The sequence below is a fragment of the Pimephales promelas genome, chromosome 14 (genome assembly GCF_988280905.1).
Source record: "Pimephales promelas chromosome 14, fPimPro1.hap1.1, whole genome shotgun sequence".
NCBI classification, from domain to species: domain Eukaryota; kingdom Metazoa; phylum Chordata; class Actinopteri; order Cypriniformes; family Leuciscidae; genus Pimephales; species Pimephales promelas.
In genome coordinates this window covers 22,540,764-22,565,914 of record NC_142782.1, presented here as the reverse complement: position 1 = coordinate 22,565,914, position 25,151 = coordinate 22,540,764, and the positions used below count along the sequence as shown (strand labels likewise).

At 38.8% G+C, this 25,151-nt stretch overlaps 1 protein-coding gene across 3 annotated transcripts in view; it reads left to right on the top strand.

Moving 5' to 3' along the window:
- Positions 1 to 2,274: 2,274 nt before the first annotated feature.
- The window catches only part of gnai3 (guanine nucleotide binding protein (G protein), alpha inhibiting activity polypeptide 3), a 31,203-nt gene continuing 8,326 nt past the window's right edge, over positions 2,275 to 25,151 (top strand). The window contains exons 1-4 of one of the 3 annotated variants that reach the window (XM_039657893.2): positions 2,275 to 2,873; positions 22,261 to 22,303; positions 23,389 to 23,530; positions 24,695 to 24,852. In XM_039657893.2, the coding sequence (XP_039513827.2) occupies positions 2,756 to 2,873; positions 22,261 to 22,303; positions 23,389 to 23,530; positions 24,695 to 24,852 (461 nt within the window). In that variant the 5' untranslated portion in view covers positions 2,275 to 2,755. Of the gene's footprint in view, positions 2,874 to 6,209; positions 6,229 to 22,020; positions 22,183 to 22,260; positions 22,304 to 23,388; positions 23,531 to 24,694; positions 24,853 to 25,151 lie in introns of those variants that run through there. The other 2 variants (XM_089119612.1, XM_089119611.1) reach the window with 2 other exon arrangements.

Sequence of the window (25,151 nt, the reverse complement as noted above, 5' to 3'; positions counted from 1 at the left end):
GGAATTAATTAATGAATCCCAGTTCAAATGGCTATAAAAGTGTTAATGAATAAAGCACATTTTGGGATATGCATCTGTGTAAAAGTATCATATTGGATTTAATGCCGTGCTATAGGAACATTCCTGTTCTTAAGTCCGAGATCCGCAGTGAAACAAACAAATCCAGACTCAGCTCAACTGTGATTTAGTGGCGGAACACAGGCTTTATTCTCAACCACTGTGGGACTTGGTGTTTCCATGGTAACTTATCCTCTGTGACATTTCTCTGGCTAAGGGAGAGCGTTCATGAGCAAAAAGACCCTTATCATAACCACTTTACAAAGCAACAAAGCAAAAGTTTGTTTCTCTCTCGGTAATGCACTGAGATGGCATGGTTTTTTGAGTAGGCTAAATAAAAGTGATTAAAATTTTAAACAAAAGTCTGAAAGTTAAACTATCCTGTTGATTACAATCAGTCAACAGCTAAATAACTCAAATGTCCTACAATGCTTGATCTAATTCATTTTGCAGCGATTTTGCTTAGAGTAATTTCTCCGGGGGCGCTCTTGCATCGAATATTGTGTGTAGAAGACCCTTGATCATGTCTGTAGGCAAGAAATTCTTAAAGGGTAGTTCACCCAAAAATTACATTTTGTTATCATTTAAAAAAAAAAAAAAAGTTGAGTGTTCATGTTGTTCCAAACCTGTGCGAGTTTCTTTTTTTTCTTCTTTTGAACACAAAATAAGATATTTTGAAGAATATTGGTAACCAGACATAGACGTCCCGCGCCATTGGATGTGCAGTTGCCGCAGCACATGAGCGAGCCAGATGCTCGATGTTTTAGCAGTGCAGCTGCAAATGCGTTTTACAAGCTTCAGTAAATCGAGGAAAAGGAGTTTCCCTGCACATTCAATATATAAAATTCACTGGAGGAAAACGTTCACATGGCCGTCGTCAGATTTGGAAGTCACTCAAAAGGCTCTTTCACGGTGGCTTCAGTGAGGCGCGGTGGTTTATGGGATGAGTAGTTCCTTTTCTCCGAAATGAAAATATATGCTACACAGGATTGTACCCTTGACTTTTTGGATTTTCTCCTCGTTTTTTCACTCGAAATGATATTATTATGAGTTCAGTGGCAGCTGTAGCTAGTTATCCTCAGACATGCTCTAATAGCTAGCCTACTCTTTATAGGCTATGGATTTTACAAAATGTCAGTGGGAGAAATGAATGGGAAATTTACTTCAGGCACCAACGCTCTCTCGGACTGTGATGCTCTATGAACTGAAGCTCCGCAGCGACCGCACAGACAGCACAGCAGCTGAACGAAGTTTTGCAAGGGCAAACAAAAATCTGGTTGTTTGAATAAGCACTGAACGCGTTGTCTATAAAAGCTCATATTTTATTTATTTGATGTCTGACTAAGATATGTGGGACCTGAGAGAGGGCAACATTTGCCACACTTAAATAGCCTGTGCATACAGTAGCATTTCATTTTTTATAAAATGCGATGATTTTGACTAAATGTATTTTACAACAGGAAAACTATAGCTATATAGTATAGCGCCTATATAGTAGTCCAGGCAAAGTAAGTCATTTTGGAGCCAAAAATAGAACTAATTGTAAAAGAATTTTTTTCAGCATAGATCATTTCTATAGCCTAAGATGTACAGAAAAAGGAAATCCTAGTTGAGGAAATATGTTAAATTCTCATCAATCCGATACATGGTTTTACTAATGTTGTAGTAACTGAAATAATATACATATATATATATATATATATATATATATATATATATATATATATACAAGATCGCTGTGAAATCTTTATTTTATCATGCAGGATGTAATTCATGATGTAATTAATTCCAAGGCTTAATTTATTTGATCTAAAATAAGCAAAAACAATAATATTGTGAAATATGTAAAATAACTGTTTTCTATTTAAATATATATTTAAAAATGTAATTTATTTCTGTAGTCAAAGCTGAATTTTCAGCATCTTTACTCCAGTCCAGTAGTACTCTTCAGTGTCACGTGGTCCTTCAGAAAAGAGGTCAGTGTTTTTTTTTGACACACTAATAATCAGATCCTCATTGAAGAACGAGAAAACAAATTAGCCTGCCCTATCAGTCGATTGAGCAACGATTTTCGTTTTAAACTGAATCATTTGTGAAATGGGCGTGTTCGTTCAATGGACCCAACCAATAAGGTTGGTCCCTCACAAGTCGCAGTCAATTTCTGTTGGTTCGTGTATCAGGCAGGAGAGAGCAGTCACAAAGGGGAGAGACTTCTAACCAAACGAACCAAACATTTGATTCAGTGCATGGAAGTTCATTTCAAAGATTCGTTTAAAAACACTGAATCGTTAACAGCACAACTGTGATCCATTTCGAGACGTTTATCTAAGGTTACATGGAATGGATACAGTCTTGGATACCGTTTTTGCGAAAAATAAATAAATAAATTGATGTTCAAAACAGATCGCATGAGCCTCGTCGATGGAAACTTTTTAATCACGGACTGTGTTTCTGGTTTGGGTACTTTGTGCTGTCCCAGCTAATGTAGTTGCAGCGGTCAACTATAAGATTTATGTTATCAGAGCTGCCATTTAACATGTTTTAAAGGATCTGTTTCCATACGCAGGCAGCATCACGTGCAAACCTGCCAACGCCTTTGCTCTCTTTGGCTTCGTTATTCTCCAAACTCTAGGATAATTACAACCGCGTTCAGTTTTAAAGGTTTTTTAAATTAATTGTTTTATAAACGTTTTGGAAAATGGGTTGCACTTTAAGTGCTGAAGATAAAGAAGCGATGGAGAGGAGTAAGATGATTGATCGGAACCTTCAAAAGGACGGAGAGAAAGCATCCAGAGAAGTCAAACTACTGCTGCTCGGTATGATAAACTTTCTTAATACCAGTATTCAATAATTCATACTATATTGCGAGTACAATGTGTATTTTTTTCTTTTTTATCTCTGTTTTAAGCGCTTTCGGAGCTCCAACTCGATTGTCGTCATGCAAGCAAGCTGCTGTCCAAAAAAGTGACATGAACTTATCACTGCAAATATTCACGTTAATATTACAAAGGCAGCAGCAATAAAACGTACAAATTCAGCTCTACGCTGAAATTGTTTTGCTGAGTGAGTGTTAAAAAAATGTCGACAACCTGATGAATATTATTCAAAAGTGTTTCATGTGGACTAATGACAGTTGATTCAGAATGTGTTGTGTTTGTACTTGTCTTGGCTCAGTGTGGTGTCAAAACATGTTTCTCCCTGGAAATCCTCCCCTAGTGTCCTAAAACATCCATTGAATGAGCATCACCTTTTTTAGGCTATAACATATTTTACCTACACCATTTGGTTGCTCTGTATGACACAACCAAGTCCACACTCCTGAAACGGCAGTGTGATGGAGGAAAATAGCGGAAAGTAATAGTATGATTGTGTCAGTATCAGCTATCAAATGGACTGATGGAATGCAGAAGATAATGGCTGTTTTGGACCATACGAGTCACAAAATACTGGTGTTTTGTCTGTCTATTTATTTTCGGATACTTTATTGGTAGCATACTAATTTTCAGAGACAGAGGCACTCCATATTTGCAGAGCAGGTAGTCAGCTAGTGTACAGTATAGCTACTGTAAATGGTTCATGCATAGTAACCGATAACTAGACACAACTCTCTCAGAAAACTAGACACAACTATCTGATTATTTCTGGGTTGCTTTGGAGTTTGGATAAAAGTGCTAAAAGAAGTTATGTAATATTTCAAGGATGTAGCAAGTGCCTAGTGACAGCTGTTGTTTCTGGTTGTTGTTTTCAGCTGTTGACAGGTTGTTTCTCTGAGTATACCATACTGGGATTTGTCAGAGGATTGACCTCTTGAGGATCTTCTGCATGCAGATTCTCTGTCAAAACAGGTTAAAAACATTGTACGTTGTTACACAATCAAAAGGTATGATCACTTTGTCTATTGGTGATATTGTCGAATTCATATTTATTGTTTAAATTTCTAAGACAAACAGATTAGACTATGGCAAACAACATCCAAGACAGTATTCCTGTCAGAGGGTAAACATTTGTACAAGTCTTTGCATGAAAATCATCATCTTTTTTGTCTTTTTTTTTTCTTCTCAAGTTATGTAACCCTTCTCCTCTTGGCATTTAATTTGTGCATTGGGGCATGTTAGGGGGTTTGGCTTTTTATTCTGAATGCAGAAACCCACAGTATGCTGGAAGTGGGGCGAGCATTTCAATGAGCCGAATATTACATGCTCCGCTAAACTCTGAATGGAGTTCATAAAAAAAAGCCGTTATGAAAGAACTGTCTAAGGATGGCGAGTTCTGAGAGTCATCCTGCATTACCAATTGATTTGTATATGCTTTCGCTGTTTTAAAACTGCTGGTGGGTTTAGATAGCTACATCCCTGTTGGCAAGAGGATTGCATCTGTCTAACAGAGTTGACTATGGCTGAGTTGTAATTAGCACTGCACAATGAGCTCTTAGCTTAATCGTATTGTGAGAACTCTCTTGTGGATTTTTCTTTGTGTTCAGTGTGGCTTTCCTGACATCAGCAGATTCAGGGGCATTAGGCTATGATGACTATACTTTTGCTTCTGGCTGAACTGCAATTCAAGTGGTCTGTTTAAAGGGATACTACACCCTGAAAAGAAAATTCGGTCATTTTATTGCCTTTATATCGTTTCAAACCTGTATGACTTACTTTCTTGTGCGAAACACAAAACCTGAAGATATGACGAAGAAAATTAGGAACCAAACTACATTGGAGGCTATCGACTTAAATTTAATGTACAAAAAAACACGGAGACATTTCTTAAAATAGCTTCTTTTGTATTCCACTGTTGTCCATCTCTTTCTATTCCACACAACTGAGTATATCAGTGTTGTTATCGTTTATTAGAACTAAAATATTTTCACTTAAAATTGTTTAAATTAAATATAAATAATAGATTTCAAAATGTAAATTGGAAATCTTTAATTGGCAACTAACTAAAATAAAATAGGCTGAACATGGGTACGTGTACTTGTCACGGTGGCTGTAATGAATGCGCATGAGAAAGGAATAGGGAGCAAAAAATGTATTAAATTTTCACAAAACACTTCTAGAACACAAATCTACACAAAAACAACCACATTTAACTTAGACGATGACAAACAAATGAACTGACAGAACTCACGGTTTAAATGGACAAGGAGAGAAACCAATAGAAGTTTGAACAGGGGATATAAATCCGCAACTTATTAAGGCATAAAGAACACAGGCAAATCAGAGCAGGAAATAGTGAAAAACAAAACTAAAACAGAACATACATGTTACTATAGTCCAGTCTTTCAGGAAGGTGCGGCTTTAGAGGAGGACGAGGGGCTGGCGAAGTGCTGGACACTGGAGGTGATGAAAGAAGGAGAGGTCTGGGCGGCGATGACGTTGGGAGGAACCAGGAACATTAGTAGTCAGACAGGAACCCAGTGCGTAGCTAGGATGATGGCCCGCGGAAGAGTCGAGGGAGGAAGGAGCTATGGTGGTGATTTGGCTGTCGACACCAGGGGCACGATGGACTGAGATGGAGCCGATAAAGGAATGAAACCCATGGAGGGATGAAGTGTAGCGTAAGGCCAGTAAGTCTGTGGCACAGGCAGAGTGACATCTGACCAAGGCTGAGCCAGAAGGACATGGGAGCCTGGTGGAGCCGTAAGGATGTTGGTCCTGAGTGGAGCCAAGGGAAGGGGAACCAAGGTGGAGCCAACTGGTCAACAGACTAAGGTGGGGTGACAGAATCAATGGCTGGAGACAGAGCCAGGGGATCCTCTTGATTTAACGGAGCTTCTTTCTCCATTTCCTCAAATTTCACATGTTTCTGGCTCACACACCAGGTAAGACAATCCGTCAGGCTCTGGGACAAGCCTTAGCTCAGTCCTGACTGCTGACATTGTGATCTTGGCAGGCTCTAGCCCTCTGCCATTTCCGTGCATTGGGGTGATGGCTGGCTGGGCTCTGGGTCTGGAGTGGGGCTGGTGATGTCCTCTGCTGGGCAGATGGTGAACGCCGATGCATTGTTCACAAGCACCCACTCCACAAACGTGGCGAAATACTCTTGCGGACCTTACTATGGGAGGCATGCCTTGGACCGCAGAGGGAGTTCAGCAAGCCAAATAAATAAAATAAAAAAACTTCTGGTCCTCTAGGGAATGACCTTTCTGCTCTGGGCTGAGCAGTTGGACAGCAGGTAGGTCAATATGCGAGGGTAGACAAGGAACTTTTTTTAAAAGAAACATGTTTCTCAGGGTCTGGAATTCTGCCACAAATGGCTGTAATGAACGTACACAAAAGCCCCATTCGCACGGGATTAGTATTAGAGCCAGACCGATATATCGGCAGACCGATATTATCGGCCGATATTAGGCATTTTCCAAACTATCGGTATCGCCAGTTATAATGGCCGATAAATAAATATTTCAAAAATAAAATAAAAATGGACGAAACACGCTATGTCATGAGTGTTGGAATTGTATAGTTTATCCACCAGAGGGAACTCTACACCGTTCCTGTTGGCAACAATCGTTGAGTTGGTCACGATACATACATTGCTTGAATAACAATTAAAAGAACATCGCCATCAGTTCTCTTAACTCAAATAAGCATGACAAAATTTGTGACTATCATTACAAATAAATAAATAAATATCGGCCGATATATCGGAATATCGGATTTTACAACCCAAAAATATTTGTATCGGTATCGGCCTTCAAAATCCTTTATCGGTCGGGCTCTAATTATTATTATCTGGTGACCTATTTAGTAATTTGTAATAATTGCGGACTCGGAGTTTGTCTGTGATCTTAATTTTGTGCGAATCGGCTATGTCTGTAATTTGTAAAGTAAAAATTCCCCCGCAAATTACCTACTATATTTCACCGAACACCGAGGTCCTGTGATAATATTAGTCCCATGCGAATCGGCATCTCTGTGTTTTGGCCGGTTAGTATATAATTTTTTCAAGGTTTTTGTTTCATGTGCGCCTTTTTATCCATCTTTCGCGAAGAATGGAGGCTGGTTTGGAGTGTTTTGATAGTATTTTTGGTGCTGGGTCATATCGCTGTACACAACTACACAGTTTGCAGAAAAAGCTGAAAATCATCAGAATAGCAAAAACAAAATGAAATATAGCTGCAAGCAGCCATTACCGGGGCCAAGCGCAAGAAGCGGCAACATATGCCAAAATGGCAAGGAGTGGCAGACCAACTGTAGCAAGGAGCAATTAAGGGCATTTTGAGAGAACTTTGGGCAAATGGCTAAAAAAATCACATAAACATTAACTTATAAGATGATTTAATGGGTTATCACTTTCGAACAATAGGTGGCGCAGTTACGAAATAGATGTGATGTGGTCAGAGGGAGGTGACAATGACACATGCAAAGTTTGGTGTCAAAATGTGAAGGCATTGCACAGATAAAGCCTAAATAGTAATTTTGGCAGCATGCCTAAATTTTGATGCTGTGGTATACAAAAACGGTTTTGTCTATCATCGTGCAATTCATAACTTTTAGTCGGCACGGTCTGGAGATGATACTATTCAATTTTCGTGAAAATCGAACAAACGGTCTAGGAGGAGTTCGAAAAAGAAGGTTTTTCAAAGAAATAAAGATGGCGAACAGGACGTTTGTCTGATTATGGAAAACCTGATATCTATGTTTTCGGCATAACCGAAGGAATCTATTAAGATCAGTTTCATTGCAATAGGCAAATTTATTCAAAAGTTATTAGCGTTCTCAGAAATTAATTATAACTTTTGACCAACAGGTGGCGCTGTCTCAAAATCTTTTGAGTACCTTCAGGGCATGCTGCTTATGGCACACACTGAGTTTTGTAATATTACACCAATGCATTTGTTTAGTATAGCATTTTATTTCACAAAACTCTATTGAAGTCAATGGGAATTTCACGTTTTGTTCTATTATAGCGCCACCAAGAGGCTCAGTCCCACAATTTTTTTTATGTGTCCTCAGAGTGACCCCATACATATGTGTGTCAATTTTGGTGCAAATATCTCAATTCACTTCCGAGTTATAAACATTTATATGAAAAAACACATAAAAAATGACTGACACATGACTTTGTTTGAATTTTACTACCCCTTACTATCAATATTTTCGCATTTGGGCATTTGCATATAGTTAACAAGCTATGATTCCGTGTTTCTGGCGGTGGTTTCGTCTCGATCGGAACAGTGGTTTTGAAGATATCGCCAAGTGTTTTTTTCGCGCTAAATCGCTACACTACACCAACCGTAACACGAAACCCAGCATGTTTAGTATCGTTGGACTCGGCAACGATTCAGGACCTCAAAAATATGACTCCCGTGAAAATAAGTGTACCACACCCAAAGTTATAAGCGTTTGAATAAAACAATTCACCAATAGGTGGCGCTGTTTCGAAACTTCTCAGGCTCCTTCAGGGCATCGTACTGATGACCCATACCGAGTTTCGTAACAATTCGTTCATGCGTTCAAAAAATACAGCATTTTCGCACATAATTCAAAATGGCCGACAGCCAAAATGGCCGATCTGGGAAAATTGGATATCGGTCGACTCGGCATGACGCCCTGAATCTATCGAGACCAAGTTTTTGATTTTTGGAGAAACCGTTCAGAAGTTATGAGCAAAAATAGCCATTTTTTATATCTCCGGACCACTAGGTGGCGCTGCGCCGAAACGCTGCATGTAGCCTCAGATCATGCTTGTGATGACATGTACCAAGTTTGGTCTGAATAGGATGAAGCGTTGCGGAGATACAGCCTCACGTCTGTTTTCGCAAGCGCTACGTAAAATTAGTTTGCGCGTTTATCGAAAACGGTTCTTCGAATCATCTTGAATTCCATAACTTTTTGTCAGCACTGCCTGGAGATGATCCGGTGCGATTTTGGTGAAAATCGGACAAACCGTCTAGGACGAGTTCGCAAAAGTAGGTTTTTTGGAAAATTCAAAATGGCGGCCATTTTTTTATGACGGAAAATGACGTCATAGGGTGCTATCGAATCGGCATGAGCTCAGGAACAAGAGGAAAAAAGAATTTTGTTGATAGGCCTTACGGTTCAAAAGTTATTAGCATAATAAAAGTGCAACTTTGGACAGTTGGTGGCGCTAGAGGGAATGAGTTAGAGACACCAAAATTGGTGTATTTAAAGTTGGGACTGTCCTCTATCAGAATGTCAAACCAAAACAACTTTCCCGCAAACCGGTCTATGGGCTGCCATAGACGCCCAGTCGGAAGAAGAATAATAATAATAAATATAGCTGCAAGCAGCCATTACCGGGGCCAAGCGCAAAAAGCGGCAACATATGCCAAAATGGCAAGGAGTGGCAGACCAACTGCAGCAAGGAGCAATTAAGGGCATTTTGAGAGAACTTTGGGCAAATGGCTAAGAAAATCACATAAACATGAACTTATAAGACGATTTAATGGATTATCACTTTCGAACAATAGGTGGCGCAGTTACGAAATAGATGTGTGGTCAGAGTGAGGTGACAATGACACATGCAAAGTTTGGTGTCAAAATGTGAAGGCATTGCAGAGATAAAGCCTAAATAGTCATTTTGGCAGCATGCCTCAAATTTGATGCTGTGGTATACGAAAACGGTTTTGTCTATCGTCACGCAATCCATAAATTTTATTCGGCACCGTCTGGAGATGATACGATTCAATTTTCGTGAAAATCGGACAAACGGTCTAGGAGGAGTTCGAAAAAGAAGGTTTTTAAAAAAATAAAGATGGCGGACAGGAAGTTTGGCTGATTATGCAAAACCTGATATCTATGTTTTCGGCATAACCCAAGGAATCTATTAAGATCAGTTTCATTGCAATAGGCAAATTTATTTAAAAGTTATTAGCGTTCTCAGAAATTAATTATAACTTTTGACCAACAGGTGGCGCTGTCTCAAAATCTTTTGAGTACCTTCAGGGCATGCTGCTTATGGCACACACTGAGTTTCGTAATGTTAGACCAAAGCATTTGTTTAGTATAGCATTTTATTTCACAAAACTCTATTGAAGTCAATGGGAATTTCACGTTTTGTTCTATTATAGCGCCACCAAGAGGCTCAGTCCCACAATTTTTTTTATGTGTCCTCAGAGTGACCCCATACATATGTGTGTCAATTTTGGTGCAAATATCTCAATTTACTTCCGAGTTATAAACATTTATATGAAAAAACACGTAAAAAATGACTGACACATGACTTTGTTTGAATTTTACTACCCCTTACTATCAATATTTTCGCATTTGGGCATTTGCATATAGTTAACAAGCTATGATTCCGTGTTTCTGGCGGTGGTTTCGTCTCGATCGGAACAGCGGTTTTGAAGATATCGCCAAGTGTTTTTTTCGCGCTAAATCGCTACGCTACGCCATCCGTGAGACGAAACCCGACATATTTGGTATCGTTGGACTCGGCAACGATTCAGGACCTCAAAAATATGACTCCCGTGAAAATAAGTGTACCACACCCAAAGTTATAAGCGTTTGAATAAAACAATTCACCACTAGGTGGCGCTGTTTCGAAACTTCTCAGGCTCCTTCAGGGCATCGTACTGATGACCCATAACGAGTTTCGTAACAATTCGTTCATGCGTTCAAAAAATACAGCATTTTAGCACATAATTCAAAATGGCCGACAGCCAAAATGGCCGATCTGGGAAAATTTGATATCGGTGGACTCGGCATGATGCCCTGAATCTAACGAGACCAAGTTTTTGATTTTTGGAGAAACCGTTCAGAAGTTACGAGCAAAAATAGCCATTTTTCATATCTCCGGACCACTAGGTGGCGCTGCGCCGAAACGCAGCACGTAGCCTCAGGTCATGCTTGTGATAACACGTACCAAGTTTGGTGTGAAAACGAGTAAGTGTTGCGGAGATACAACCTCACGTCTGTTTTCGCAAGCGCTACGTAAATTTTGTTTACGCGTTTATCGAAAACGGTTATTCGAATCATCTTGAATTCCATAACTTTTTGTCAGCACTGCCTGGAGATGATCCGGTGCGATTTTGGTGAAAATCGGACAAACTGTCTAGGACGAGTTCGCAAAAGTAGGTTTTTTGGAAAATTCAAAATGGCGGCCGTTTTTTTATGACGGAAAATGACGTCATAGGGTGCGATCGAATCGGCATGAGCTCAGGAACAAGAGGAAAAAAGAATTTTGTTGATAGGCCTTACGGTTCAAAAGTTATTAGCATAATAAAAGTGAAACTTTGGACAGTTGGTGGCGCTAGAGGGAATGAGTTAGAGACACCAAAATTGGTGTATTTAAAGTTGGGACTGTCCTCTATCAGAATGTCAAACCAAAACAACTTTCCCGCAAACCGGTCTATGGGCTGCCATAGACGCCCAGTCGGAAGAAGAATAATAATAATAATAATAATAATAATAATAAGAACCGGCACAGATACAATAGGTGCCTCCGCACCTTCGGTGCTTGGCCCCTAAATATAGCTGCAAGCAGCCATTACCGGGGCCAAGCGCAAGAAGCGGCAACATATGCCAAAATGGCAAGGAGTGGCAGACCAACTGCAGCAAGGAGCAATTAAGGGCATTTTGAGAGAACTTTGGGCAAATGGCTAAGAAAATCACATAAACATTAACTTATAAGATGATTTAATGGGTTATCACTTTCGAACAATAGGTGGCGCAGTTACGAAATAGATGTGATGTGGTCAGAGTGAGGTGACAATGACACATGCAAAGTTTGGTGTCAAAATGTGAAGGCATTGCAGAGATAAAGCCTAAATAGTAATTTTGGCAGCATGCCTACATTTTGATGCTGTGGTATACGAAAACGGTTTTATCTATCATCGTGCAATTCATAACTTTTAGTCGGCACAGTCTGGAGATGATACGATTCAATTTTCGTGAAAATCAGGCAAACGGTCTAGGAGGAGTTCGAAAAAGAAGGTTTTTCAAAGAAATAAAGATGGCGAACAGGAAGTTTGTCTGATTATGGAAAACCTGATATCTATGTTTTCGGCATAACCGAAGGAATCTATTAAGATCAGTTTCATTGCAATAGGCAAATTTATTCAAAAGTTATTAGCGTTCTCAGAAATTAATTATAACTTTTGACCAACAGGTGGCGCTGTCTCAAAATCTTTTGAGTACCTTCAGGGCATGCTGCTTATGGCACACACTGAGTTTTGTAATATTACACCAATGCATTTGTTTAGTATAGCATTTTAATTCACAAAACTCTATTGAAGTCAATGGGAATTTCACGTTTTGTTCTATTATAGCGCCACCAAGAGGCTCAGTCCCACAATTTTTTTTATGTGTCCTCAGAGTGACCCCATACATATGTGTGTCAATTTTGGTGCAAATATCTCAATTCACTTCCGAGTTATAAACATTTATATGAAAAAACACGTAAAAAATGACTGACACATAACTTTGTTTGAATTTTACTACCCCTTACTATCAATATTTTCGCATTTGGGCATTAGCGTTTAGTTAACGAGCTATGATTCCGTGTTTTTGGCGGTGGTTTCGTCTCGATCGGAACAGCGGTTTTGAAGATATCGCCAAGTGTTTTTTTCGCGCTAAATCGCTACGCTACACCAACCGTAAGACGAAACCCAGCATGTTTAGTATCGTTGGACTCGGCAACGATTCAGGAACTCAAAAAGATGACTCCCGTGAAAATAAGTGTACCACACCCAAAGTTAACAGCGTTTGGAAAAAAAAATTCACCACTAGGTGGCGCTGTTTCGAAACTTCTCAGGCTCCTTCAGGGCATTGTACTGATGACCCATACCGAGTTTCGTAACAATTCGTTCATGCGTTCAAAAAATACAGCATTTTAGCACATAATTCAAAATGGCCGACCGCCAAAATGGCCGTTCTGGGAAAATTGGATATCGGTGGACTTGGCATGACGCCCTGAATCTAACGAGACCAAATTTATGATTTTTGGACAAACCGTTCAGAAGTTACGAGCAAAAATAGCCATTTTTCATATCTCCGGACCACTAGGTGGCGCTGCGCCGAAACGCAGCACGTAGCCTCAGGTCATGCTTGTGATAACACGTACCAAGTTTGGTGTGAAAACGAGTAAGCGTTGCGGAGATACAACCTCACGTCTGTTTTTGCAAGCGTTACGTAAATTTTGTTTACGCGTTTATCGAAAACGGTTATTCGAATCATCTTGAATTCCATAACATTTTGTCAGCACTGCCTGGAGATGATCCGGTGCGATTTTGGTGAAAATCGGACAAACCGTCTAGGACGAGTTCGCAAAAGTAGGTTTTTTGGAAAATTCAAAATGGCGGCCGTTTTTTTATGACGGAAAATGACGTCATAGGGTGCGATCGAATCGGCATGAGCTCAGGAACAAGAGGAAAAAAGAATTTTGTTGATAGGCCTTACGGTTCAAAAGTTATTAGCATAATAAAAGTGAAACTTTGGACAGTTGGTGGCGCTAGAGGGAATGAGTTAGAGACACCAAAATTGGTGTATTTAAAGTTGGGACTGTCCTCTATCAGAATGTCAAACCAAAACAACTTTCCCGCAAACCGGTCTATGGGCTGCCATAGACGCCCAGTCGGAAGAAGAATAATAATAAATATAGCTGCAAGCAGCCATTACCGGGGCCAAGCGCAAGAAGCGGCAACATATGCCAAAATGGCAAGGAGTCGCAGACCAACTGCAGCAAGGAGCAATTAAGGGCATTTTGAGAGAACTTTGGGCAAATGGCTAAGAAAATCACATAAACATTAACTTATAAGATGATTTAATGGGTTATCACTTTCGAACAATAGGTGGCGCAGTTACGAAATAGATGTGATGTGGTCAGAGTGAGGTGACAATGACACATGCAAAGTTTGGTGTCAAAATGTGAAGGCATTGCAGAGATAAAGCCTAAATAGTAATTTTGGCAGCATGCCTAAATTTTGATGCTGTGGTATACGAAAACGGTTTTGTCTATCATCGTGCAATTCATAACTTTTAGCCGGCACGGTCTGGAGATGATACGATTCCATTTTCGTGAAAATCGGACAAACGGTCTAGGAGGAGTTCGAAAAAGAAGGTTTTTCAAAGAAATAAAGATGGCGGACAGGAAGTTTTCCTGATCATGCAAAACCTGATATCTATGTTTTCAGCATAACCCAAGGAATATATTAAGAACAGTTTCATTGCAATAGGCAAATTTATTCAAAAGTTATTAGCGTTCTCAGAAATTAATTATAACTTTTGACCAACAGGTGGCGCTGTCTCAAAATCTTTTGAGTACCTTCAGGGCATGCTGCTTATGGCACACACTGAGTTTTGTAATATTACACCAATGCATTTGTTTAGTATAGCATTTTATTTCACAAAACTCTATTGAAGTCAATGGGAATTTCACGTTTTGTTCTATTATAGCGCCACCAAGAGGCTCAGTCCCACAATTTTTTTTAAGTGTCCTCAGAGTGACCCCATACATATGTGTGTCAATTTTGGTGCAAATATCTCAATTCACTTCCGAGTTATAAACATTTATATGAAAAAACACGTAAAAAATGACTGACACATGACTTTGTTTGAATTTTACTACCCCTTACTATCAATATTTTCGCATTTGGGCATTAGCGTATAGTTAACAAGCTATGATTCCGTGTTTCTGGCGGTGGTTTCGTCTCGATCGGAACAGCGGTTTTGAAGATATCGCCAAGTGTTTTTTTCGCCCTAAATCGCTACGCTACACCAACCGTAACACGAAACCCAGCATGTTTAGTATCGTTGGACTCGGCAACGATTCAGGAACTCAAAAAGATGACTCCCGTGAAAATAAGTGTACCACACCCAAAGTTATAAGCGCTTGAAAAAAACAATTCACCACTAGGTGGCGCTGTTTCGAAACTTCTCAGGCTTCTTCAGGGCATCGTACTGATGACCCATACCGAGTTTCGTAACAATTCGTTCATGTGTTCAAAAAATACAGCATTTTAGCACATAATTCAAAATGGCCGACAGCCAAAATGGCCGATCTGGGAAAATTGGATATCAGTCGACTCGGCATGATGCCCTGAATCTAACGAGATGAAGTTTATGATTTTTGGACAAACCGTTCAGAAGTTACGAGCAAAAATAGCCATTTTTCATATCTCCGGACCACTAGGTGGCGCTGCGCCGAAACGCAGCACGTAGCCTCAGGTCATGCTTGTGATGACACGTACAAAGTTTGGTCTGAAAACGAGTAAGCGTTGCGGAGATACAGCCTCATGTCTGTTTTCGCAAGCGCTACGTAAAATTAGTTTGCACGCTTATCGAAAACGGTTATTCGAATCATCATGAATTCCATAACTTTTTGTCAGCACTGCCTGGAGATGATCCGGTGCGATTTTGGTGAAAATCGGACAAACCGTCTAGGACGAGTTCGCAAAAGTAGGTTTTTTAGAAAATTCAAAATGGCGGCCGTTTTTTTATGACGGAAAATGACGTCATAGGGTGCGATCGAATCGGCATGAGCTCAGGAACAAGAGGGAAAAAGAATTTTGTTGATAGGCCTTACGGTTCAAAAGTTATTAGCATAATAAAAGTGAAACTTTGGACAGTTGGTGGCGCTAGAGGGAATGCGTTAGAGACACCAAAATTGGTGTATTTAAAGATGGGACTGTCCTCTATCAGAATGTCAAACCAAAACAACTTTCCCGCAAACCGGTCTATGGGCTGCCATAGACGCCCAGTCGGAAGAAGAATAATAATAATAAATATAGCTGCAAGCAGCCATTACCGGGGCCAAGCGCAAGAAGCGGCAACATATGCCAAAATGGCAAGGAGTGGCAGACCAACTGCAGCAAGGAGCAATTAAGGGCATTTTGAGAGAACTTTGGGCAAATGGCTAAAAAAATCACATAAACATTAACTTATAAGATGATTTAATGGGTTATCACTTTCGAACAATAGGTGGCGCAGTTACGAAATAGATGTGATGTGGTCAGAGGGAGGTGACAATGACACATGCAAAGTTTGGTGTCAAAATGTGAAGGCATTGCAGAGATAAAGCCTAAATAGTAATTTTGGCAGCATGCCTAAACTTTGATGCTGTGGTATACGAAAACGGTTTTGTCTATCATCGTGCAATTCATAACTTTTAGTCGGCACGGTCTGGAGATGATGCGATTAAATTTTCGTGAAAATCGGACAAACGGTCTAGGAGGAGTTCGAAAAAGAAGGCTTTTCAAAGAAATAAAGATGGCGGACAGGAAGTTTGGCTGATTATGCAAAACCTGATATCTATGTTTTCGGCATAACCCAAGGAATCTATTAAGATCAGTTTCATTGCAATAGGCAAATTTATTCAAAAGTTATTAGCGTTCTCAGAAATTAATTATAACTTTTGACCAACAGGTGGCGCTGTCTCAAAATCTTTTGAGTACCTTCAGGGCATGCTGCTTATGGCACACACTGAGTTTCGTAATGTTAGACCAAAGCATTTGTTTAGTATAGCATTGTATTTCACAAAACTGTATTGAAGTCAATGGGAATTTCACGTTTTGTTCTATTATAGCGCCACCAAGAGGCTCAGTCCCACAATTTTTTTTATGTGTCCTCAGAGTGACCCCATACATATGTGTGTCAATTTTGGTGCAAATATCTCAATTTACTTCCGAGTTATAAACATTTATATGAAAAAACACGTAAAAAATGACTGACACATGACTTTGTTTGAATTTTACTACCCCTTACTATCAATATTTACGCATTTGGGCATTAGCGTATAGTTAACAAGCTATGATTCCGTGTTTCTGGCGGTGGTTTCGTCTCGATCGGAACAGCGGTTTTGAAGATATCGCCAAGTGTTTTTTTCGCGCTAAATCGCTACGCTACGCCATCCGTGAGACGAAACCCGACATATTTGGTATCGTTGGACTCGGCAACGATTCAGGACCTCAAAAATATGACTCTCGTGAAAATAAGTGTACCACACCCAAAGTTATAAGCGTTTGAATAAAACAATTCACCACTAGGTGGCGCTGTTTCGAAACTTCTCAGGCTCCTTCAGGGCATCGTACTGATGACCCATAACGAGTTTCGTAACAATTCGTTCATGCGTTCAAAAAATACAGCATTTTAGCACATAATTCAAAATGGCCGACAGCCAAAATGGCCGATCTGGGAAAATTGGATATCGGTCGACTCGGCATGACGCCCTGAATCTAACGAGACCAAGTTTTTGATTTTTGGAGAAACCGTTCAGAAGTTACGAGCAAAAATAGCCATTTTTCATATCTCCGGACCACTAGGTGGCGCTGCGCCGAAACGCAGCACGTAGCCTCAGGTCATGCTTGTGATAACACGTACCAAGTTTGGTGTGAAAACGAGTAAGCGTTGCGGAGATACAACCTCACGTCTGTTTTCGCAAGCGCTACGTAAATTTTGTTTACGCGTTTATCGAAAACGGTTATTCGAATCATCTTGAATTCCATAACTTTTTGTCAGCACTGGCTGGAGATGATCCGGTGCGATTTTGGTGAAAATCGGACAAACCGTCTAGGACGAGTTCGCAAAAGTAGGTTTTTTGGAAAATTCAAAATGGCGGCCGTTTTTTTATGACGGAAAATGACGTCATAGGGTGCGATCGAATCGGCATGAGCTCAGGAACAAGAGGAAAAAAGAATTTTGTTGATAGGCCTTACGGTTCAAAAGTTATTAGCATAATAAAAGTGAAACTTTGGACAGTTGGTGGCGCTAGAGGGAATGAGTTAGAGACACCAAAATTGGTGTATTTAAAGTTGGGACTGTCCTCTATCAGAATGTCAAACCAAAACAACTTTCCCGCAAACCGGTCTATGGGCTGCCATAGACGCCCAGTCGGAAGAAGAATAATAATAATAATAATAATAATAATAATAAGAACCGGCACAGATACAATAGGTGCCTCCGCACCTTCGGTGCTTGGCCCCTAATAATAATAATAATAATAAGAACCGGCACAGATACAATAGGTGCCTCCGCACCTTCGGTGCTTGGCCCCTAATAAGAACCAGCACGGATACAATAGGTGCCTCCGCACCTTCGGTGCTTGGCCCCTAATAATAATAATAATAAGAACCGGCACAGATACAATAGGTGCCTCCGCACCTTCGGTGCTTGGCCCCTAATGATTAGATGGAGATGAATGACTTTTTTAGCAGCATGTGGTAAGGAACTTTATTCTGTTTATGTCATAATATATCATACAGCTAGACCTATAACGAAAAGAAATTTCCAAGCAATAGCCTATTGACGTCATATCCGGCAGATAAGTCAGTAAATTCGCAACATGACATCATGACTTTTGCGTAAACATATACGCCACTTTTGAGTCAGGTGGCGTGTTATCTCCACGCATTTTGAGCTATCCGCGTGTATGCGTATATGTCTACGCCATTAACGTCCGCATCATTCCGCGTGTCTGAACACACAGTCAAATCTCCAGTCATAAATGCCATTAACCCCAGTGACGGTTAAGTTTAGGGATGGGGTTGAGGTAAGTCATATCTTTTTTTTACCTAGGATGGTAAGGGAACAGTCATAAATGCCATTAACCCCAGTGACGGTTAGGTTTAGGGACGGGGTTGAAGTAAGCCATATATTTATATAACGTTAAGTCAACGGCGTTCATAAACACGCTGAAAGGCGATTATGCGTCTTGATAGCACGCCAAAAATGGAAATACGAATTGGCGCGTCATACACGCGCTACGTCATGAGATCAGTCTGAAATTCGAGAAAAATCCGTTATCCCGTGGAGTTATCACTGGAGAAAATATAAACAACTACATTGCCTGTAAGTTACAAACAGATTAGACTACGTCAAACAATATCCAAGATCGTATTCCTGTCAGAGGGTAAACATTTGTACAAGCCATTGTGTGCTTTAAAAGTCATTGTGTGCTTTCTCAAGTTATGTAACCCTTCCCCTCTTGGCATTTAGTTATCGGCAACTACTTAGCCGATACCGGAAAAATGAACTGACAGAACTCAGATTTTTAAATGCACAGGTTGAGTAACCAAAATAAGTAACTATAAGGGCACAGGCGAACCTAAACAGGAATCAGTGAAAACTAAATTAAAACAGAATATATGTTACAGTACTACAATTAATCTAAATAAATTAAAGCTGAAAATATAAAAATAAAAGCTTAATCAAATATTAATTTTAATAAAATAGTATATAAATAAAATAATCCTGTTAGATATTATCTTATTCAGTTTGCTTCACATGTGTGTGTGCTGTACATTTTCACTGGTTATAGGAATTGTTCACCCATGACAATTATGAATGCTGTTATTGTTGTGGTCAACACTGCAAACAATTAGGAAATGGGTTGTCTTTATAACAGAACACTTAATCACTTAACACTTTCTCACACAGTGTATTTGGGTTTTTTATGTGAAATGTACTTGGCTTTATATTTTAGGAAGTGGTCTCTCAAAAGTTCACACATGTCACTGTAAAGGTTCCTGTTTAAAAAAAGGGCTGTGTGGAGATTTAAAATACCCTTTTGTTTTCCACAGAAATAATGACGTTGAGTAAATAATGACAGACTTTTCATTTTTGGGGGTTAACTCTCTCTTAAACAAATGTTTTGCTTCTCAACTGAGAGAAGACTTCTTAATGTAAAATTAGTTTCTGTTTGATAACACTATGATTATCCCACTGGAGGATATTGCTCAGTAGGGGGTTTGGCATCTGGTGTCTGTCTGCTCACAGCTCTAAATGAACCTGCACTGTTGAAAAAGCAAAAGGAGAATAAATCATGCCTCTGCTCAGCTGGGGCTGATAAATAGTAGTGATCTTAACCACACTGCACATGCCACTGCAACCAACTATATAATTACAGCAGGAGTGAGCCATTCAAAGCATTCGCAGATGTGTATGTGGAGATTTTGTGGCTGTGCTGCACAGTCCTGCGAGGCCTGATGCTCGGACAGAATCCAGACCGTGTGTGGCTTGCATTCCAGAGTTGCACTTAGTAGGGGAAAGTGTGGAAGCTCTGATCCAGCTTCCGGTTTGTGTGCAGTGAATGATCACATTGACTTTGGCTGATCCTAAATCAGTTCTCTCACAGTTAGAGACTTAAAATGAGTGAGTAAGCTAGATTGTTAGCTTAGTGATAAAACCACACAATGGTTGCCGATATGAGCCCAACATCATTTGCTCATGGTTTTGGACTTTCAAACATTTATTTATTTGAACTAAATTTAGGGCTGCACGATTATGGCAAATCATAATTGTCGATTATTGCCTTGAATTTATAATTGCGATTATTAATTACGATTATCACAATTAACATTGAATGATGTTTTGAACAGCTTTATGCCATTGTTCAAAGTGACTGCATGCAAATTGTTATATCAAAATAAAACGACTGAAAACTCCTGAAAAACTTTCAATGCTTTTCTATGGTTTAAAGTAACACCAAGTAACTTTTCCTCTTCGGTCGCCCTACTGGTTGGAAACGAAATTGTCCATTGCCGCTGTCGTAAATAATTTAGCCTACCGTCGCACGCACACTTGCTGAGTGATGAAGACCCCGTCAGGCGACGGCAGAAGTGCCTTTCACCCTGTTATGACTTGAACCACTGATAAGATTTTGGAAACATTATTTTAAGTAAACAATAGTGTTGCTTTAATGCTAATAGCATAGTAACACTAACTAAAATTAAAACAATGGGGAAAAAAACCTTAAGATAAGCTGTAAATTAAAAAAAAACACATTTTAAGCACACAGAATAATATAAGTGGACTTTTTTTTGTGCCTTTGAACGATTACATAATTGTGGCATCCATAATTGTAATCGCGATTACAAATTCGATTAATTGTGCAGCCCTAACCTATTGCCTGTTTATTGAAACAACGTTTTTATACGGTACTTTTTTTTCCCGCAATTATAAATAGTAGAATATAAATACCATTTTCGTCAGGTTTTAATCTAATTTTATCATGTTGTATTGCTGACTTTGCTTATGTTAATGAGAAGAAGTAACAATGTCAGATTCATGAGTTTTTGCAATTATTTGATCCATTTCATAATATAACTCAATTGTAATGATTACTGTAGAAATTCAGTGTTTTTGGGTGAACTGCTCCATATTCAGCTTGCTTAACTAGTCACTGTTGGAAAGTTCAATAGGTTTGTGTGTTCCTCACCTGGTTGGAAAGTCCGGGGCTGATTTTAAAGAACTTTTTCAGTTTTTCTTAACCATTGATAACTCATTGTGCTTTTACTTGTCCCAAGGCCTCATTAGACGTGGCAGGGACGTTTTGGCCGTCCCAATCTCGGCTGCAGCATGCCTGCGGTTCAGAAAGATATTTTTCACATGATTCTCTAGCCCCAAAGACCCACAGTTATTTCCTCACCCTGCCATATATTTGAGCTAATAGGGCAGCAATCCACACCTCAGAAGCAGAAATTATTGATCTAACCCTTAATGCATCTTACAGTAGATTTGCTGCATGTAAATGAGCAGCACAAATGATCCTGAAGAATGAACAGTTGACCAAGTGGGCTGAATTTTTCCTCTGTCTTTTCATTTTGATTCTTTTATTGTACAGCACTTTGGTCAACCTTGGTTGTTGCTTTTTAAAACAACACTGATTGATTGAATTTTTCACCAGAATGGCAAGCCAACAAATATTTGAAGTTCAACGGGTAACCTCAGATCTCGGGTAATGGAAAAGTATTTTGAAGGGGACGGAATCTGTTACTCCATATCCAAAATGTGTTACAAACATCATGCGATACCTGCCAATTTGCATAAAAATGTGAAATATCATCTTCTATTCATTTCACTCGTCAATTAAGAATTACGGTTAAGCATTGGATTATGTACACACCATGCATCCACTGGCCTGTTTGCTCATGTTTTTACAAACATCTCTTTCTGGTGTGTTGGTTAAAAAGCCATCTAAGTGAGTCATTTGACTTGTTTATAAAAAGCTCACCTATCGTAGCTCCTTCTGTCCTAACAAACACTTTGGCTGGGGGAACTAACATGAGACAAACCTTTCATCTTCAGGGCATTTAATCTTACCGTATGGCAAGCGCAACCCGGAATAAAGAGCTCGTTCTGCAGCTCATGCTGGGCTTGTGATGTGGGTGGCAGAGGTTGAAAGCTTCTATTCATCTAATGCAGACCTTCTCCTGAGCGTGTGATATTTGGGGTCAGGCAAAAAGACTGCATTTATCCATTTGCTATATCAACCTCAACCTCATTATCTGTGTTGTTTGTCCTTTTTTAGGTGCTGGGGAATCAGGGAAGAGTACAATAGTTAAGCAAATGAAGTGAGTGTTTTGATTATTATTTATTTATTTTTAAATCTATCTTTGTTCTTGTTGTGCCAAAAAAAAAAAATGGAATGAGCAGACCATTCGGGCACCATGATATATAATAGTGGAAGATTAGATAATTTCATATATATATATATATATATATATATATATATACATATATATATATACACACACACACACACACACACACACACACACACATATATATATATACAATATATATATATATATGCAGTATATATATATGTGTGTGTTTTAATATTATATTAATTCTGTAAAGTATAAAATGTATATTTTTTTATACCATACGTAACATTTGTTTATATAAATGAGATATATATATAAAAATTATATGTATATATATATATATATATATATATATATATATATATATATATATATATATTATTGTATGTGTATTAAGGTGACAAACAAAATTCTATCACTGAATAAGAGACAAACATTTCCAATAGTCTTTGAGGTTTATTTTCATGCAAGAAAAGCAGTCATACCGTCACACAGAGTGGCTGCAGAGTGACAGTGAGGGGAGGGCATCTTTCCTCTTTTATAGTTTTGACTCCCAAAGTGTTATCTTTCTAGGCCAATGATGGTATTTTCAACCATATATGGAATATTCTTAGACTTGTTCATAATATCTTAACTCTTGAGAGTGGAGGCCCTCCTGTCACGTACCAACACTCTTTACCATTCCGAAACAAATCCATATTAGAATAAGGTTTGTGTGTGCTCTTTTACGGTCATATGATGGTCACACACCTTGAAGATAACATTTCTTCCACTGTAGGCCTACTTATAATCAAAATAGATTGAAAATGTATTTATATTTGATATAAAAATGTTTAAAATTTAAATAATAATTGATTATATGGCCATTCAAGCAATCACATGTATTTTTATTTGCTTTCTGTACTGAATATTTTGGTTTGTGGCCAACATCAGAATCAGAACAGCCTAAAGGGAACATTGCTGGCTGTTATCATTGGATTTTGTTGATTTAATTGTTTTGTTTGATGCGCAGTAGATGTAGTTATCCTATCGGATTTATTTTACTTCAGGATCATTCATGAAGATGGTTACTCAGATGAGGAGTGCAAGCAGTATAAAGTCGTGGTTTACAGCAACACTATCCAGTCCATCATCGCCATTATCAGGGCCATGGGCCGTTTGAAGATCGACTTTGGGGACTCTGCAAGAGCGGTAAGATACAGTTAATAAATTGAAAATGCACGCAGAATTACCCATAAGCAATAATTAGGGGTGTAACGATACCCTCATGTCACGATTCGATACATATCACGATACTGAATTCTGGATATGATATTATTGCGATACTCTTAAGACATATATGTATATGTATATATACATGTGTATATATAAAGGTTAAAAATATATGTATATATAAAGGTTAAAAAAATGTACTGTTGAATAAAATGCTAACTTTGATATTACATTGTGTGTGTAAATGAATAGGCTTGGACTTAGTGCTGATAACCCAATGCACAGGACAATGGTGACACCAGAATAACAATTTTCATGATTCTGAAGCTGAAAATACAGAATTATTTTAGACGAATATGCTTGCGCTCTGTCACTGACTAGATATAGGCTATTTAAAAATAAATGTAGGCCACTTTTTACTGGTAACAGACATTTGGGATGATCAGGACCCACAAATATTCCCCCATTGAATTATTATACATTATATTCAACATTATATAATGTAGTACTTGCACTAAAACTCTTTTTTCTCACACATTAATTTTTATTTTGGGGGAACTATCTACATTTTTTTTTTGTATTGGGATATATTGTGCCATGGTATATAGTTACACACCCCTAGCAATCATTTATTTCTTCTCTTGTCTAGACTTCATAGTGCTTGAATTCGAGTACAGCAATGTTTACAAAATTCACCCTCTGGACATCTCAAATTGAGTTTAGTCCTTTTTTAGCCTTCCCAGGACAAAAGTATTTCGATCATTTATAATTTCATGATGCTCTGAACCACCATTATAATTGGTCATAATATCTCAATACAGCAAGAATGTACTGATTTATTCCCTCACTTGAATCTACTGAGGATTTCCCTGTTTTCACACAAGGAAGAATGATATTTAACTATTTATAGCAATTACGTGGTAATATACAGCAATATTTAAAAATAATTTTTATTTCTAATTCCTGTCATATGAAAACAAACATACAACATACCTAGTGTAGCTTCATTCATGAGGTATGTTTTAATGAATCGGTCAAAAAGAGTTGAATTGTGAGGAACAAACTCCATATTCAAAACTGAAATTGACTGACAACTTAAATTAAAGGAGACCAGTTTTCAGATTTTGTTCTTTTTAATATCAGGATGACGCTCGTCAGCTTTTCGTGCTCGCGGGCACTGCAGAGGAAGGGGTCATGACCCCTGAGCTCTCTGGGGTCATCCGCCAGCTTTGGAAGGATGAAGGAGTCCAGACGTGTTTCCTCAGATCACGGGAGTATCAACTCAATGATTCAGCAGCATAGTAAGTGCACTTTCTTGAGATGGACCAAGGTTTTCTGTTTCACAAGCTATTCTGTGAAGCCTAGCAGAGTGACCACAGGTGCAGTTCATCAGGATAACATGTTTGACATGCAGAACGTGTCTAAATAATGTAGAAATAAACAGATTTTTTGTTTGTGCTGTGTTTCTTTCAAATAAATGTTGTTGGTTTGATATTTTGTTATGTAATGCAGTAACATTCATAAACATTTAAGTGTCCAAATACTTACCGTACTTATTTTCCCAAATCGTCGAACTGCACCTGCTTGTATTTGAGACAGG